Source organism: Akebia trifoliata, chromosome 16, assembly GCF_017979445.1.
Source record: "Akebia trifoliata isolate Shusen 1 chromosome 16, ASM1797944v1, whole genome shotgun sequence".
In the NCBI taxonomy this organism is placed as follows: Eukaryota; Viridiplantae; Streptophyta; class Magnoliopsida; order Ranunculales; family Lardizabalaceae; genus Akebia; species Akebia trifoliata.
In genome coordinates this window covers 28,230,411-28,249,417 of record NC_141390.1, presented here as the reverse complement: position 1 = coordinate 28,249,417, position 19,007 = coordinate 28,230,411, and the positions used below count along the sequence as shown (strand labels likewise).

Here is a 19,007-nt window from a genome sequence, read left to right as displayed (position 1 = left end):
GAGTGAGAAACCAAGACTGCTAAAATATATTTAGGAGTGAGAGTGTTTTCAGACCTTTGTCTGTTCCTTTTGTTTTAGCTACTTTGTTACCACTTTTACTTTCTTATAAAGAAAAATATTTTAGTCTAAAAATAATAATTTTAAATATATATAATATATAATCATTTTTTCATTCATCTCATACCCATGATTTCAAAACTAGTCCAAGATCGAGACGTATCACTCAAATCATCTCGATATCAAGCATGGACGAGCGGATGAGATTTAAAATCCTGTGTTCATTTTTTCCATTTTTAACCAAAATGTCTTAAACGTATCGAAAAACTCATCCGAGACAACTCGGTATCTGGCATGGATGAGACAAGACGTGAAATTGAGTTTTAAAACCATGCTACAATACTCTATTTTAAATTATTATTATTATTTATTGGTAATAAATGTTAAATGTATTTTTAATAATTAAAATTATTCTATTTTAAAGATTTTTATGAATAATATGATAATAATAATCCAGTGTGATTTTAAACAATTTGTTAAGATAATTCACTACAAATTTCAAAGTCAATAAGAAAGAAAATTTTAATTGAAAATATAAACTGCAATTAGTTTAGTGAAGTCGGCAACCACAAAAACCTCATTCCATGAAACCACCTTTAAATCTGCAGCAAATAATAATTAACACGAAGTTTTGCGTTTGCAGCGGTTTGTAGTGCAAATAAGCAAAGTGACTAATTAAAAAAATTCTGCAATTTATATCAAGATCGAAGCCCCAAAATGTCCCATTAAGTAAAAAACCCAATTGAATGATGGACCCTTTGAACACTATTCCAGCCACATAGTTCGACTAAGTTTGTCTCGGGTCATCCCATTCAATGAAGTCCAAACACAGATGGAAAAAATAGAAATTTGGGAAGTTCTGTACCCACCCAAAATGTTTTGGTTATTTCGACTATACTGTACAAATGAAATATGGAACTTAAGAGATGAAGCAGATTGAAGTTCTTTTTCAGAGTTTACTAGCACCTAAACTACAAGATTGAAAATTTTCAATGTTTTAATCCTCATTTTGCGGAGGGAAAACAAAATAGCAGTATTAATCGTCAAGAACCCAATACTTTCAAAATTTTCAGGCTCCCCTCACTTTATTCTATAAATATTCAGAGTTTAGTTGTCAAGCTCATCCTCAACGAATAACTCCCAATCATCATCTAAAATCACCTTATGATCATCTGTAACATCCTTCGCCCCTGGACTGCCCTTTGCGATCTGCCGTCGATTGAGGATGTTGGGCTTGGGCTTGTTTTTTCCAGGGCCGTGGATGACTCAACCTGCTCAGGACGCTGATTTGATGCCAGTCCTTTGAAGGATGAACCTGAAGAGGCCAATATGTAACTAATCTGACTTGAGGATAGTGATTTGCTCATTGGGATGAATGCATCAAATCTCTCTTTCACAGATTTCACATCCTGACAAATAACAGCAATCTCTCCTCTGCAAAATACATAAACGTAAACAGAAGATTTTGTTACCTCAGAATTTTCAGAAACAATAAAAATGATCTCTTTAAACTTCATCGTAACTGAAAAAAGAAATATCATATATTTTCATTCATAAATTGTAAGAGTCTTAGATATATTTGAATTCAAAATTAGAAAGAGAGTACAATTGACAAGGTGAAGATCAAGATCATGTATTTCTCAATCTGTAGCAGAACAAAGAACAACCCCATCTGTAGTCTAAGCAAGAGTTAAGAGAATGGCCTTGCCTGCAAGCCTTTGATGCGATACAGAACCATTTCCTTGATTCAACTCCAAATTATAAAAAATTTAGGTGAAGGAAAGTATGGTTGATCAATAAAAGACAAAAGCATTGATTTAAAAAAAGGGGCCTTTTTGGATCAAAGACAAGACACAATTCATGATAGGACATTAATTTGAACCACAATACTCATGTCAACTTGGAAAGTAAGTGGTATCATTATCACAAATATAGTATATGAAATAAAATTGTACTTAAAGAAGTTTTTAAATGTAATATGAAAAAATTAGCATATTACTGGCACAAGTCTGAAGCTTGTACTCGAGTACAGGTTGAAAGGCAAGGCCACAAAGGACATGGATGAGGAAACATTTGAAGAAGAATGGTTATTTCCCTAACTAGAGTGGAATGGCAGGACAGGATTTGTCCAACCACCACAAAAAGTTGGGATAAGGCTCAGGTGATAGATAGGACAACAAACACTTCATTGTTTTAATCTGGAATTTGGGAAACAATCAAGTCTAGAACCCAGAGCCATTAACTGATGACTGTAGGTCATGGTTTAAAATATCGGAATGTAACGGTCAATACATATTGGTATTGGCCAAGATTGATACGAAACATTGACCCTGTAACATTTAATGTATCGGGTTTGTATCGCTTTGTATCAAATGTATCGGCCGATACCCTATCGGTTTTTTCATTAACTGAAACATTCAATAGATACAATATTTTAAACCATGCTGTAGATAGGACCTGGCCCTATCATCCAAGTTAAGCTGCACCCAGACAATATTTCCTTTTTCAGAAGAAATAAGAACATGAAGACTTACTGCAATACATCAACAACCCGACCACGGTCCATCAAGAATTCTCGCAACTACAGCACAGAAAATTGAGAAGATCACATTATTGATGAGTATTGTATTCTTTTTGAGTGGTCAGTCCACCAAGAATGCAAGTAATATAACATTGTATGAGGCAACAATTTTACCTTGGAATTCTCCTCTGCTTCTTGCTGGAGTTTCTTTGATTGTTGTACCACCTTCTCCATCAGAGTTCTTGCTCTGCAAGATCCCTCCGTGCAGACTCTTCATTTTTTAGCTTCACTTGCTCGGATTCTCTCCACGCTTCTTCTGCAGCAGCTAGTCTTGTTTCAAGAGATTGGCGCATCTGCCAAAAAAAAAAAAAAAAATTACATGTGATAACTATTCTTCTGGTCCGCTGTCGCTGTCTCTTATCTTTCTCTTGTACTCACTAACTTTTATGTTTAGTTTTTCACAGTAAGCTAGAAAATATGGTTTTTTTTTTCACTCATAGTTGCTAAAATTCATGCCTGAAAACACATAAGCACACAGTTCTGCATACGTTGTAGTCAATGTTTTAAAGCGTGTGGCACATGTGAGACTCATTGCTTCCATGATAGGTAAAGCCTTGAGGAGGTACGAAGCATGAACCTCAGATTTCCAGGGAAAAATATTTTAAATAGTTCAGAAAAAATTATGACAATTAAAAAAAAAAAAAAAATTAATCAACTACAAAAATAAAGAAATGAGAAAGAGATTTGGAAGACTAGTTTTTGGTGATCTATAATTAGAAGGATCACATTTCTCGAAGCTATATTTTTCAAAATATAGCCTGATTATTATGCCACGTCCATGAAGCAAAAAAAAATAATTTGTTTTATATATTTCCCACATTGTATTGTCAATTCATTAACTTAAATTTCAGGATGTATATTGCTAATTTTTCATTATCCCCTTGTTGGTGGACTAAGTAAAAGTACATTTTTAGCAGAAATAATGATGATTATCATGGCAAGTTGATGACTTATCTAAGAATAGATGTCAATCTCAAGAATCATTATCCCACTCCACTATTTTTGGTTTCTACATCATCAGATATCACTCGAAAACATTTCTACCTGAAGCCAAGAGAATCTCAAGCATGCATATTTGAAGTATCGTCGCTTGTTGGGGGATTAGGACTCCATTTTGGGGATCCTCTTATTTGGAGAAAAAATTTCATGGAATTCAAATGTGCATTTTTTAGGATGACTCGGGTAGAAGGGATTGGATTTGTATTATTTCAATTGATTAGTGTTGAGGGTTAATCATGTGGATCTGTGGTTGCTTGTTTTTCCTAGCTTGTATTGAGTGGCCCATCTCTGACCTCTCCCCATCTTTACTTGTTCCAGAAAAATAAAAAAAATAAAAATAAAGAATGAATAATAGTGCAACCATCAGGTTGATGAACAAGAGATCAAAGTATCATACCTCATCAAGAATAGCAAGAGATTTATCTCTTTCATCTGACAAATTGAGCAAACGGGACTCAAGTTCTCGTGCTTCAGTTGTTAGAATGGATTTCTCTCCATACACGTCTCCTGCATGCTGTAAATACCAGGAGTAAAACAGCAATTTTTTTATTTTTGGTAAGTAAAGAGAATTTTATTTTTTATTAATCAAAAAAGGGGAGGTTGAGGTGACCAACCCAAGGACAAGAGAGAAAACAACATTACATGCCTGAGATACTACACACCCTATCCCATCTAAGCAGGAAATCCTCAAAGAAGACACCCTTGAATTCTTTAAAAATCTTACACCAAAAAGATAAAAGCCCAAGAATCAAAAGGAATAACTCCAAGTTCTTCTTTTTATTACGTTAAAGAACATAATCTACAGTTCGAATAGAAGTAAGAAGAGATTATAAATCCCACAGCCTTTTTCTTCACTAAAATTCCCTTAGAACTGTTAACTAAAGCCTACATTTGAAAGTGTGTACGAAAATTCGGCATCTAATACTAATTTGTGAACTGGTAACATTTCATAAACAAAGTGGAATGCACCAGAGTTGAAAACCACTCATTATTGAATGGTTATTTAAGATTAATGAAAGCTCCTACAATCAAGAAAGAAGCTCAAAACAGGTAAAAAAGACACTTGTTTATAGAAGTTTCTAAATTAACTAATACAGAACAATTTTTTACTAGAAGTCTTCAGTAACCATAGCTCTTATCTAAAGAACATTTTAAATAAAGCTTAGAAAACCGTAAACTAACCACAAATAAAAACCAAAGTAGAAACCAAAAAAAAAAAAAAACTAATGTATTGTATACTACATATTGTATTGCTTTGGTCCAATTTCACATAAAGAAGGAGACATAGAGGATGGGCCACATTAGTGTGTAAGAGAGAGAAAGGTACATCCAAGCTTTTATGCTAGCAAGTTCATTGTTGATGCTTTCTCTTACATTTTGTCTTTCATGTTTGTATTGCATTGTGATGATAATTGACGGTTATGAAAATAGAGAATTACAGTTTAATGCAATGCAACAAAAAGAAATTATCTAGTGGGTTAAAAAGGGTATTTTAGAAATACCCCCCTGTAAAATTGGTAATAGTAGGTCCAACCCCTTGCAAAATGCAAGATTAGGTTAACCCCCCTTGACCGTAAGTCAACGTTGCATTTCCTTGATGATTTAATGCTAAAATTTTGATTTTTCTCAAAATGCTCTTCAAATATTCTTCGAAGTTTTTCACTCTGTGCTATGGTTTCTTGTCTCCACTATGCTTTTTTTGACATTTTGTTGTTTTTGGTTTTTTGTAACCAGGTGGCCATCTTGGCTACCCTGTTTGGTTTTTTCATTAATAAATTTCTCTTTACCTATCCAAAAAAAAAAAAAATTATCCCTAACCTACACCTCTCTCCATCTCTTAATTCCGGAATGTACCTATTTTATTGGTTAAAAATATCATTTCACAATGCCCAAATTAAACTGAACTGACCCCACGGCTTAACAATTGCCGAATCCGAACTTGGTTACCATGAATCTAGCTATTAATCGTTAGTGATTTTTATTATATATATATAAAAGGGATTCGGATCCCTTCACTCCTAAGAATGATTCATGAAAAAAACACATGATCCTAGCCCTTTAAATGCAAAATCCGATGGTTGAAAGTTATCCTCGGGATAAGTATCTCCAAGATTTGTGTTATCAAGATACTCATAAATCTCAACCATTGGATCATGTGTTTTTTATGAGTCATTCTTAGGAGTCAACGGATCCCAACCCTATATATATATATATATATATATCTTCACTGTATGGCTAACATGTGCATCTTTACCGATATAGGTAACAAAAAGTATGATACCATGTCATTTGCTTCCATAGCGTATTGTATCATCCGTCTAAGGTCTTCCGCCTTAGAGAGCGTAACAAGACCTCCCCGTGCAGCTTCATCTTTGGATTTTTTGGCTGCTTTCTCCTGAAGTTCCACTTCTCTCATCATGTTGATAACTGATTCCATAGCTGAAAACAAGGTTTTCTGCACCATTGTTTGAAAAATAGCATTACAAAACTGATCTATCTGCAATGGGACGGCATATAAAAGACCTATAAATCTTATAACTGATGGAAAGCTTCACCATAAGCAGGCTAACTATAGCATTAAGTATCTCGTAATGCCATAAACGAAGACCAGGATAGGCACCAAATCCTTTAAACTGATCAAATGAAAAAGTATTGAAATAATTGAACAAAATATTAAAAAATGGTGTTGCATTTTTCTTTGAAAATGACATATAACCCCAAATCTGCTCATATACTAACTATCAGACTTCATAATTGCCTATCGATTGCAGCATTTAATTATTTGTGCCATAGCATTAAAACATATAAAGTTATTGCCGTACCAAGAAATTGGTCTTCTAATTGAACATCCATCAACATCATTCATAAGGATTTCCAATCAAAATGGCATTTCCATCTTCCTTTTGATGAACCTAAATATAAATGGTTGCTTTCTTTTTGAAATGTGGTGGTGGTGTTTTTTTATCCTTTGATCATTTGGATTGTTAAGGTCTTTCTATTGTGTGTAGTTCAATTTGCTGATCACCACATTAATAATTTTCTTCTCTCCTCAAACATACAAATTTTCATGTTTTGTATGGTCACATCCTCACCTACAGCTTTATAACTTAACATGCATAAAGTAATTTATACAATTTTGTTGGTGAACAGATAAGGGCCTTAACTGATTCTTGGTTAATTAATTTTTTAGCCCAGGAAAATATTTAATAATTGTGCTTCTCACTCATGTTGACCTCATAATAGATGTGCTAATTTGTAGGGTGATGACGCTGGAAGAGATTTCTTCCAACTCAGTTCATGAGAAGCAGCAGTTCATTTGATTGGACGATAAACTGGAGCCATTAGGAGTACATGGTGTCTTAATAAAATTATAGATCAACTGTCGGGGTCTGACAGTCAATGCAAAAGAAACCTAGCTGCTGTTTTTGGTTAGAAGTTTGATATGAGCTCCTAACAACCTGAAATTGTAGGGCATGAAATTCTTTACCATTTTGTTGTGCAGGGAAGCTGGTTATGACCTTCCAAGTTCCAACAACCTTTAATATAATAGAGATGCTTCTCGATGAAATTGATTCACTAATAAAGCAAAGTTCAATGCAAAAGAAAAACAAGATTCTTGAATGGGGAAGCAACTTCAAGAATGAGTTGCTTGATCATTAGAAGAATGTAAATTTAGTAATTCGAAAGTATAGAAACTCAAAAGTACCTTGTTATTTTTAGCATCTTTAATAGCATCTTCCAGAAGATCAATTTTACAAATTTGGGCAGAGGCGTTAACAATAGTTGTAGAGGAAGATTTTTCTTCAACGCAAAGTGCTTCAGGTTCATAAATCACTAGCTCAGAAATATTCTCCAGTGAACCTCTTGACTCTGGTTTTTCCCTTTCACTAACAAAAGAGCCAGTATGAGTTTCAGATGCACATTCTACAAAATCTGGTCTTCCATCCCAAATAGATGAATTAGAATCATAAGTTACTACTGGTTTATTCAAGTCTTGGATATTGGCATGCAGACCATCACTACAGTGTCCAGAGACAACAGTATCTTCTTGAATCATAGAGCTTGATTGATCATATAAACCCTGAAGTGATCCAACAGTGGCATTGATCTCTTGATGCTTTGGTGAGGAATACAATTCTTCAGTTCCAAGATTCAAATGTAGCTGATCAAGATCGTGTCCACTAGAAAGATTTGAAACTAAAGAACCAGCTAGTGCTTCATCTAGGTGTGTTGAACTAAAGTAAGGAACATTGTTAGTATGACCAGTGTCAACATGTACTTTGCTTTCAAGTTCAACTGCCTCCTGTTGCTTCAGCAAGACATTCTGCTCCTCTGCTTCAACTACACATCCTAACATGCAGTCATCCATTAGCCACTAGTCAATCAAATGAATGTTCCCAAGGAATACAAACCATAAACCTATTTTTTTTTTACTAAAAAAAAAAAAGAAAGAGAGCTGCTATTGGCAACCCAACTTTTCCTTATTAAACCCTAATTAAAGATTAAAACACACCCTTCAAACATTATAAAGGTTTGGCACAAATAATAATTTCAATATTACAACACTCACTCAAACAATTTCAGAAGTTGTTTGCAATTATGATTAGGCTCATATAAAATCCTAAACCCAAAAAATAGAAATCAAGAAAAAAAGAAAAGAGAGACAGAGAGCTTCTATTGGCATCGCAACTTTTATTTATTCTCAACCATTCACTTGTTTTTTTTTATTTTTAATTGGGGTGTAATAAGTAAAAGTTGGGGTGCCAATAGCAGCTCTCAAAAGAAAAGAGAAGAGGAAGTTACAAATTCAATTTGTTAATCAATCCACTACATGATTGAGAATCAACAAGCAATGCACTATAAAAATTAAAAATAAAAAGATGGATGCTCAACAAAACTTGACTAGCATTACCTACTATAGCCAATGGATGCTCAACAACCTGACAATCGGTAGGAGGGGTGTCCAATAGACTGTTGATAGAGGAATGTTCATCCCGGTTACAAATGGGATTACCAGGTGCCTCTGGTGGACTGGGAATAGAGGGGAGAACATCAAAAAGAATAAATTCCACAGCTGCATCAGCATCGTAAGAGTGTTCAATAGCAGCAGCTTTTAGTATCCGAACATCAACCTGCGCCACATAAGAATGATAATGTTGTCTCCGATAATTAGTCAGTACATTGCTTTCTTAAATGGGATTTTAACATTTAGACAAGTTAAAAGTAGTACTCGTATCCAAGTATTAGAATTAACTTTCTACTTTGGTGTCTATTTCGACCAGTGTGGAAAACAGAAACATTTCAATCAGTGTGGAAATAAACACATACTTTAATGGATAAGCTGGACTTAAACTCACGACCTCAAAATCGAATTGCAATTTCTCAACTGATTTCCAATTTTTTTTAGGGTATGTTTGATTGCACATGGAAAATAGGGTGGAAAATCAATTTCCATGGAAAATGACATTTTCAAGTGTTTGATTGCACATGGAAATGGAAATTCATTTTCCACCTCAACCAAAAAGTCCACCAAAACATGGATTTCACTTTCCCACCCATATAGGTGGGAAAGCGAAATCCACCTAAATTTTCCATCCTCAATTCTTTCACACTCATATCTTCTTCTTCCCTACCACCACTACCACCATCACAATAACCTCGTCTTCATCACCATCACCATCGTTGTTGCCGTCATCGTCATCACCATCACCGGTCACTTTCTCTCTCCCTCTCTCTCTCTCTCTCTATCTCTCTCTCCATCCCTTATCTCCTCTGCCGCCACCACCACCACCACACTCTCCCCTCATCTTCCTCATCATCTTCTTCCTCACTTACCTCCACCGCCACCACCACAACATCCTCTCCCCTCCCTCCTCATCTTCTTCTTCTTCCTCTTCCCCTCCTCTCATCTTTTTTTTCCTCCTCTCCTTCTTCTTCTTTTTCCCCATATAATTTTTCCATGATTTTATCGAAATACAATCAAACAATAGAATTTGATTTTCCAACCCTACCTATTTTCCATCACTATTTTTCCATGGATTCAAGTTCCATGGAAAGTCACTTTCTATGCAATCAAACATACCCTTAATGGAATGTTATGTAAATGAATAAAATATTGAGAAATTTTTCAATGAAACTATAGGAAATGATAGAGCAGATGTGAAAACACACTCATAATCGTTAAACTGTAATAAAAAACAATGGTGGACAACACAATTTTTATACCCCACATAAAGAGGGGTTGGGATTTTACCTAGCTATAAATCTCGAGGACAACTTTTAAATTTATTATCTTTCCTCTTCTACCCCTTTTCCAACAATACCCCTCTATCTTTATTGCCTTTCCTCTTATACCCCCTAAACTCCAAAGAGGATGATCGTGCCAGTATGCACAGGCGAACTCTAGTAACTCTATAGAGTGTGACAATGAAGGGTGGTTGTGTTTCACCATGCATCAATTACAATATCTTAACCCAAATATATATAGGGTCAGGTTCAAGAGTCAATAACATAGCCAATGAGTTTTTTCCTATATGGGCTAGAAGTTTCAAAATAGACTGATTTTTTGTGAGGATGATCTCTATGGTTAGGGGACAACTATTTGTTACAAAATCATATAGGGTCGGGATAGGGGGAAAACTATTTGTTACAAAATTATTTACAACGTCCAGATGAAGTCAATTTTACAAGATCCGACAGCATCCAGCCGGTTTTGTTAAAAACATTGTAACAAATGTTGTCCCTTGTTATATAATTGTTCAAACTATCCGAATGTATCGGCTGATGCGTATCAGTATGTTAGGTAGCTAAACCAATACGCCAAGACCTGTTGTATGCGTCATACTTAAGCCCTTAAAATTTGAAGCACAAACAGTTCATGTTATCAAATCATCACAAACTTTATTAGGTTAGATTGAAAGAGAGAAGAAAAAAAAAACATCCTTCCAATAAAAATTTCTAATTTTCCATACCTCTGGAAATACCTCCTGTAGAAGTTTAAATACTGATGTGATGGGCATATCTGAAGAATTACAACCTAATCTGCATAAAACAAGCAAGAACAAATCATCGCCAACCCCAAACTTGATCCTTTTTCTACAATGAAATTAAGATCACAATACAAACAAACAGAAACTCTAAAAAAACCCCCTTAAATTTTCAAACTCAAAACCTAAAAATTGAAATGAATCCACTTCGAACAAAAGATATTCAAATCCTGATCACACAATCATATATAAGCTTATCGTCCTTACATTAAAACAGCCTCCAATCAACAAGAAACAGATTCTTATTAGCGACAATAAAAGTAGGTAAATAAAATAATACATTCAAATCTAGGTTACGATTAACACTGAAACAACGTAGAGAAATGTGAGAAAACGCGATAAACATCACTAGATCGAACAATACAAGCATGAGAAACGAAGAAACTATGCGTGATTCGCTCTTTTTTGCACGAAGAATCAGAGGAACCCTAGAATTGAAGGAGAAACAATCGGACTCACCTCTTGAATGTTTGATTCTTCTTTCTTTTGCAATATTTTTCGGAGGAGGAGAGGAGAATTCTATTCTAAAATTTGTATTTGTCACATAGTTATGAACGAAGGAGTCGGAATAACGCGTTCTCGACTTGCTTGAGGGTAGTTTTGTCAGAAACAGTAACAAATTACTGGTTTGGTGAATAAGGGGAAATTACTAAAACAGTTTTACAAATTATAAAAATCTTACCGAATCAGCCATACTTCCAAAATAGCAGGATATTTATTATGGGCTGGGATCCGTGGACTCATGAAACTGCTTGAACGCATATCTCCACGTATAATCTCAACAGTACTGGTGAGATCCAACGTTTGAGATATATCTTAAAGATCCCTAATATATTTTTAAAATACATCTTTTATCCCAATCTTTAGATCTCACATAAACACGGTCGGGATTATACGTGAACGTATGAGTTACCGACCCATTTATTATTGAGTCGTGCTGGGGTGACACATGATTTATTGTGATTGTCACAATTCTGACATGGACATGCATACATAATCGTAAGTAAATTTTGCTCGTATCACGAGAAAACACATTTATGGTAATGTGCACATCCCACATCAAACTTGTGAGAATCACAGTAAATTCTTTTTGTCATTTCAACATTTTTCTTTGTTATATGATTCTGCTAATGTGCATTAAATACATGTTGAAAATAAGTATTTAAGGGTATTTTTTATGAAAAAAAAAAATTGATTGTATTTTTGGCAGTAAAATTAAATTTAGAGATGCATTTTTTGCATCTTAATGTATCATTTTAGGATGCATGTAGGGAAAACTATTAGAACAGGTTTATACATTATGAAAATCTTACCAAATCAGTTTTACTTTCAAAATAAGTAAATAAAGAGGACATTTATAATATGGGCTCTGTTAGCGTGAGTGCCTAACGGTACATGTTAATATGCCTTAAATACACCTTGTAATAAGCATTTGAGAGTATTTTTAAGAGTAGTGCTGGGGTGACACGGGATTTATTGTGATTCTCACAATTCTGACGTGGACATGCATACATAACCGTAGATGGTTTAAACTCGTATCGCGAGAAAACACATCTATAGTTATGTGCACATCCCACGTCAAACTTGTGAGAATCACATCGTAATTTCTTTTTGTCATTTCAGCATTTTCCTATTTTTAATAGAAAAATTAAATTTGAAGGTGTATTTAATGCATCTTAATGTGTGCTCTTAGGACACATGTTAACAAGACACTTATAATATAGTGATTTCTTAAAAACCATGAAATTAGAATTTTCTCGAAATATGATACTTAAATTTATTAACAAATAACATTTACTTTTATATACTTACAAAATAACTTTGTGTTCTACCTTTAATAAAAATAAATGTATCGTGATGATGGCAACATGACAAACATGTTATTAGCATTTTGTGATTTCTTAAAAAAATATGATTTTCTTAGTTTAGCTTCATTAGAAGAAAAAAGTAAATAAAAATACTTGTTCGGATATCAAATAATTATTTTGAAAAAAAATGAATAAATAATCTCAAAACTTGGCTCTATAATTCCATTTCTGGTCATAATTATTCTTGAAGGACTCGATAGATTTCTTAATTTTTCCAAAATAATTATTTTGGTATGAGACTCTTATTTTAGGGATAGTGGAAGTGCCAAAATCCTCATGCATCACCAATGTTTTAAATAGGGTGATTTAGATATAACCCTATGTTTCGTTGAATGTTAGAGATACCCCTAATGTTTTGAAATTGGTGCCATGTATCCCTTGACCTTAGTCTTCTACATAGACTAAGGAAAAAACATACTCAAATGCCCTCATCTTTAACCTCTTGTCAAAAATCTAGATTTTTCTTCTTATAACCAATCATCTTCAAATTCTCCAACCTTTGTTGTATATCTATTCAACTTAATTTTTAATTCATCGTTTTCCACCTTGAATTAACCCTTTACATAAAATCCTGGATTTTTTGGATTCTAAATCCCATTATTTTCAATTTTTTCAAAAATATTATTTTTTTTTCTAAAACAAGGCATCTTCAAGCTCTTCAATTATTAGAGTAATTTTAATCTATTTGACCTTATTTTAGTCCATCATTTTCTACCTTTCCTTCTTATAAAAAATCCTAGAGTTTTCTACCCAAAATTTTTAATACTTTTTAAAAATTATATCTTGCCTTAAGATTTGAAGGTTGAAGACTTGAAGCAAATAAAATCTTAAGATAGTTGATGAGAATTAAAAAATTTATCTAATGAGTTTGAAAGTGATTTATTTTTAGAAGAAAAAACTAAGTTTTTAATTAGAGGTTGAAGATGAGAGAGTTCAAATCTTTTTCCTTTAGTCTATGTAGAAAACTGAGGCCCAAGGATGCATGTCATCATTTTCAAAACAAAGGGGTATCTCTAATATTTAGCAAAACATAGGGGGTATTTCAAAATCACCTTTTCAAATAATATGGGTGATTTAGACATACCCCTCCAAGTTATGGTGTCTATGTGGCAAGTTTTAGTAGAGTTTAAAACACATTGGACTCCTAACCAAGTCATTTTCTACATTGCACAGAGCCCAATGTGTTTAATCTCCAACCAAAACATACCACGTAGTATTTAGTCATGGGAAGGAGATACTGTTTTGGATTGCAACTCGTTCGAGAAATAACATACGCTAGCTCTTCAATCAGGATCATAGATATTTTCATCAAACAAGTGAATCAGGATCAAGTATGGTGTGCATTCTAAAATAATAGAAATATTGTGTAGGGGCACATTTTTGTAAGAATTTAAAACACATCGGGACCAAGTCATTTTCTACATGGTAGGCAACCTGATGTGTTTAATTTCCTATCAAAACGTTCCATCTAGACACAGTATATTGTTATATTAATAGGACATCATTCTGGATCGTGACTTCTATCAAAGAAGAATATATCACTCCACCAAATGTGAAAAAAATAAAAATAAAAATAATCAACCTAAATTGACTTCCTTCAATATTGTGGTGACGTGGTGGTGTGTAGAATGTCATAGATTTTTTCTTCGAATAATGTTTTAAGTGACCTCATTTCACACTTGGATGTCATGGAGGTGTGTAAGAACCATATAGTCTTTTAGTCAAAGATAGATACGAGTGAAAAATCATTAAGCATCTATAGTTACGTGTGCACTTCCCTATGAGTAAAGTGCGAAATGAGGTCAATCTTGAAGGTCACTCAAGCACGACTCTTTTTAAGAGAGACGAATACAAGGAATTTTTGTTTGCAAAATGATTCTCCGCGAACTTATGCACTCATAGGACCCACACGTGTACGTTGCACAAGTACGGAAACACGGATTTTAAAGTGCTTTTTCGATTCCATAAACGGAAAGTAGATACCACTTCACGATCAAAGGAACTTCCATGGACTATCTTAGCATACCAGCCTTAAATGTCTAGAAAGGAAGGGTTGTATAGATGTAGTATCTATATAATACATATTTTTTCCATAATTGGAAATTTTGGTGGGCCCTTTAGTGAGTGGCTGCTGCAACTTGTGTCCCCATGATCTCCGATGTGATGGTCGCCACATTGGTGGGGCCAATGATGCTGGTGGCGGAGAGGAATCGCCGCACGATTGTAGTGCTAGGACCCACCACATGACCGTCCCACCTCTCCTGAGCTTCTCTACCGCTCTTAAGGAATACATCGGTGGCGTCAATATGGTGAATGTTCCACCCCAATAGGGATCGTAAACGATGAATTTTTTGCAATTGACGACATGCTAACTTGCATGTGTTAGCCTTGATTTCTTTGATTGCTTCCCCGAGTAATCTTGCTCGTGTCTCCTCGTCAACAATTGCCTCAACTCGAAAGTATTGATCCATCTCGAATAACCCAATTGCACGCCTAATCCCTCTAGTATAATCTGCATTTGGTTTAAACATTCTCCGAATTTCAACCACCATCCCCATCTCAATCATTCGATCAACTCGGTTGGAAACAAATGAATGAAGCACGGGCAACGAAACATCCACCCAAAGGAAGCAACACTCGTACTTCGAATGGAATTCATGATCATCGTTGTTCACTAGTGCCTCGAGATATGAATTGGACCCTCCCACGATTATGGGGAGACGATTCCGCCCCACAATCGAGTCTATGGCAAGCAAAGCATGATGGCGGAAATCAGACGCCGTGAATTCCTCTTCGGGGTCTACCACACCTAGCAAATGGTGTGGAATGCCGGACATCTTGTCTTTGGTGATCTTGTTGGTTACAATATCGAGCCCATTGTACACTTGCATTTTATCGGAATTTATAATCTCGGATGGAAAATGGGTTGCGAGGTCAATTGAGAGCTTTGATTTTCCAGTACCAGTCGCACCCATCACGACGATAACCTTCTCTTTCCTACGCCAAGCATTGAATGAAGCAGTTGTGATTGGGTTGGCAGTGAAACTCACAAGGGGTTGAACTCGCTTGCACATGGCCAAGGAAGATCTCATAATACTCCTATTAAAAACAATAAATAAAAGAAAATGAAAATTATGAATTTGAGTCAAATCTCTTAGAAAACTGCAAGAAATTCAAACACCCAAAATGTCTATCTATCAAAATATTATTCAAGCATGCTTGTAACATAAGCCACAGAAACACCCACATTTCTTTTTCTTCTTCTTTCTGTTCTTCTTAAAACTTACCTCTTAGATCTAAGATGAGGCAGCATGAAATGAATGAGAATAAGGAACCCTTACTCACAAACACAAACACAAACACATTTATATGTATATGGAGAGAGAGAGAGAGATTTATAAGAAAAGAAACAAATGGGACATAATGGGAAGTAGGAGGTTTAGAAATCAAGTCTCTATGATCCATTCAAAAAGGAAAGAACAGTAAAAAAAAATCTATATGAAAATGTTTTTTTGTTTCTTTATCTTCTTTGACTACATATGGACATTTGCAGATTTTTGTTTTAATAATCAGAGAGGACAGATTACAAACCTATATATGAAGTTAAAACAAACTGCCTAGGGCTTAAGGAGGGAGGAGTCTTAGTATTTATAAGTACACTTCTAGGGCTAAATAAAGTGGGCATCAAACGTCCTGTTAGTGACCATGTTAACTTAGATTTGTTTTATAAATTATGAAAAATGTCATTTCAATTAATATTAATTAACTAAAAGTAGGAAGTTTTGTTTCAAAAGGTAAGTCTTCGTTTGTTAATTTTTTAGTTATACTTTTTGTTTTGGGGTTCAGTTCATCATATGCTTATCTTCAAAATTAAAGAACACCCACATTGCCAACAAAATGGGTGGGGAAGTTGTTTTTTAAGTAAAAAAGTGGGCAAAAAGAGGTCTCTTGGTTTTGACACTTGTTTATTTATATGTGTCTATAGGATTAGCTAACAGTGCAGTAGAAGCTCTTGTTTTGATCATATGTCACTGAATTTTCAAAAAATTTCTGGGGGATCAGGTAACCAAAATAATCGATAGATCATGTTTAGATTGGATTGGTACCAATCCTTAAGAAATTTATTTGGCCCAAAGCCGATCCAAAAATTCAAAATTTTCAGGTTGATCGTAATTAGAACCCAAATTCTTGATTTGGATCCGTAGTCATTAGACAGATTTCAGGATTTTAATTTGCATGACGTATCTATAAACTCTTTCAGACATAGTAGGTGAATGTGGGTTTTGAACCCAAATCATGATATCAACTCTCAGAAACTTTAACCAACTTAGCAAACTGGCACCTTCCACTACATAAAATATATGCCCGTGGCATTTTATACAATAGCTATGGTACATAAGAGAATCACTAGTACTATGCATTTTTCATATAGACATAGCACATTGTAGACCCTTTTTGGTCTTTTTAGAACTCTCTTTCATTCCTTGATAAAGGTCATAAAGCTTATCTTGAACAATATGACTATGACATATAATTACCTGTCGATCAATAGAAAATCGGATTCATAAGTCATCAATGGTAGTGATGAGTTATTCAACACATGACATAATAAAGAGGTTACGATAGAAGTATTTTGTCGCACATTATTTATCACTATATCTATTCCAATTCCAATGTTAGCTTCTCATTTAGATAATAGCTTGTTTGGTATACCCACATGATTGTCGAGTTTTTTATTTTGTTTTTCACAATCACATATTATCTTTTTAGAAACATTATAATATTATGTTACTTCTATAACTTTTCAATGTCTCAATCAACTTCTAATTCTTTTAAAAACCATAAGTTCCATGTGGTCAAATTATTTCGATTTAATTTCCTAATCGAATCTTTACACATGCACTAATTCAATCTGATGTAATAACAACACTTGTTTACCATTCATTGTAATCGGAGGTCATTATAGGTTATCATTTTGAACCCTCACTTAACATTAAGTTGAGTTGTGACCCATGTCATTTCGAGAGGACATCTTAGCTCGAGTTTTTTTTTTTTTAATTTCATTTTGTCGGACCACACATACCAACCACCCTAACATGTGTTCAATAGTTAAATATAATCACTTCTATGTGGAGGGACATAAAGAGATTCGAAGGTCTGACCTAGGGAGCAAACCCAACTGCCCTTATCATCTCAGGTAACACCTGATGGTTTCTTAGCTCGAGTTAAAGCTAATGGGATTCATATATGTTTAAGATGCTGACATCATTTTAAGCAATTGTCAATTGCAATCCTCCTTTTTTTTATCCAAGCTTGAGACCGACAATGCAAACTTATTTTGACTAGAGGAGCTATGAGATACAATATATATATCTTGGACAAATCTGAACCAAACCCTAAAAAAAAAGGATAATTTGACTATAAAACTAGCTTCTTTTTTCTCTATATGACTAATGATACCAATAGCAATCTCCCCTAGGCCATAAGTGCACGAGGAGAAAGTAGCTTTTACATTAAATTAATCGAAGTGCCACTTGAATATACCTTGAGAGATAAAAAGGGGAGTTCCATAATCAAAAAAGTTATCTTAACCACTGTCTTTAGTCCAGCAACGACGTACATCTTATCATTAGGAGAGGAGGAATAACACCTTTAAAAAAAAAAAAAAGTATCAACCTTTCACATCCAAAAACATATCTTTACAAAAAATTAATAAGAGTGATTTTAGACATACCCCTCGACACTATGGTCAATATTAGAGATACCTCGTGTGTTTTCAAATTGATGATATGTCTCCCTTGACATAGGTTAGCTTTCTCCGAGAGATTAATGTAAATGACCTTAATGCTCTCATCGTAAACTTCTAGTAAAAAATCCCTTGATTTCTCTTAGAAAATCATCTTTGAGCTGTTAACATCTAGAATAAACTATTCTTAACCTATTCAGCTTCATCTTCACGTCTTGTAGAAAACCCCGGATTTTTCTACCCAAAAATCCTATCTTGTTTTTGTGTTTTGAAATTTGATTTCAATGAATTCAACCTCGGTATCTTCCATGTCTTGTACAAACCCTTGAGTTTTCTAGCAAAAAAATCATCCTTCTACTTCTCCAAAAATCCTTCTTGTCGAGGTTTTTATCTTTTATATCCTAAATGTTTATAGCTAGATTTTTAAGATGAGATTATTGAGGTCATTTATATTAGAATAATGAAATGACCTCAAGATTGTACCTCATATCACACATCTTGAAGTGAAAGTGTGTAGGAACCATAGATGCTTTTTGAAGTTCCTACACGTTTTCACGTCAGGGTGTGTAATATGAGGTACAATCTTGAGGTCACTCCAGCACGACTCTTTATATTAATCTCCAAAAGAAGTAGATTAGGGTTGGGGGGGGCAGTCATCATTTGAAAACACTATGGTATTTTTATTATTGAGCAAAACGTGGAGGGGTATG

The 19,007-nt window shown here is 34.4% G+C and overlaps 1 protein-coding gene and 1 pseudogene across 4 annotated transcripts; both read right to left on the bottom strand.

The window, feature by feature from the left end:
* Positions 1-897: 897 nt before the first annotated feature.
* Positions 898-11,294, bottom strand: LOC147383257 (uncharacterized; annotated as a pseudogene). The gene is made up of 9 exons (XR_015173518.1): positions 11,143-11,294; positions 10,609-10,678; positions 8,550-8,769; positions 7,344-7,987; positions 5,919-6,092; positions 4,035-4,151; positions 2,753-2,931; positions 2,592-2,638; positions 898-1,491 (listed from the first exon to the last, which is right to left on the bottom strand). The product of XR_015173518.1 is annotated as an uncharacterized LOC147383257 (transcript).
* A 2,850-nt stretch (positions 11,295-14,144) lies between these two features.
* LOC147383256 (adenylate isopentenyltransferase 5, chloroplastic-like) lies at positions 14,145-16,161 on the bottom strand. Of its 3 annotated transcripts, none has more exons than XM_086428358.1 (2): positions 16,143-16,161; positions 14,145-15,650 (listed from the first exon to the last, which is right to left on the bottom strand). In XM_086428358.1, exon 2 carries the CDS (start codon positions 15,641-15,643, stop codon positions 14,669-14,671), a length of 975 nt encoding a protein of 324 aa, XP_086284484.1. In that variant the 5' UTR covers positions 15,644-15,650; positions 16,143-16,161; the 3' UTR covers positions 14,145-14,668. The 3 variants fall into 3 exon arrangements, with proteins under 3 accessions (XP_086284484.1, XP_086284482.1, XP_086284483.1); XM_086428356.1 differs by lacking the exon at positions 16,143-16,161 and adding an exon at positions 15,839-15,933; XM_086428357.1 differs by lacking the exon at positions 16,143-16,161 and adding an exon at positions 15,799-15,929.
* Between the last annotated feature and the right edge of the window lie 2,846 nt (positions 16,162-19,007).

What these genes read in the sequence shown, in the direction of transcription:
- LOC147383256 (XM_086428356.1), bottom strand. Translation starts at nt 15,864, where the DNA reads ATGCTGCCTCATCTTAGATCTAAGAG. An exon ending in CCTCATCTTAGATCTAAGAG is followed by an intron (nt 15,651 to 15,838) that starts GTAAGTTTTAAG and finishes TGTTTTTAATAG; the next exon opens with GAGTATTATGAGATCTTCCT.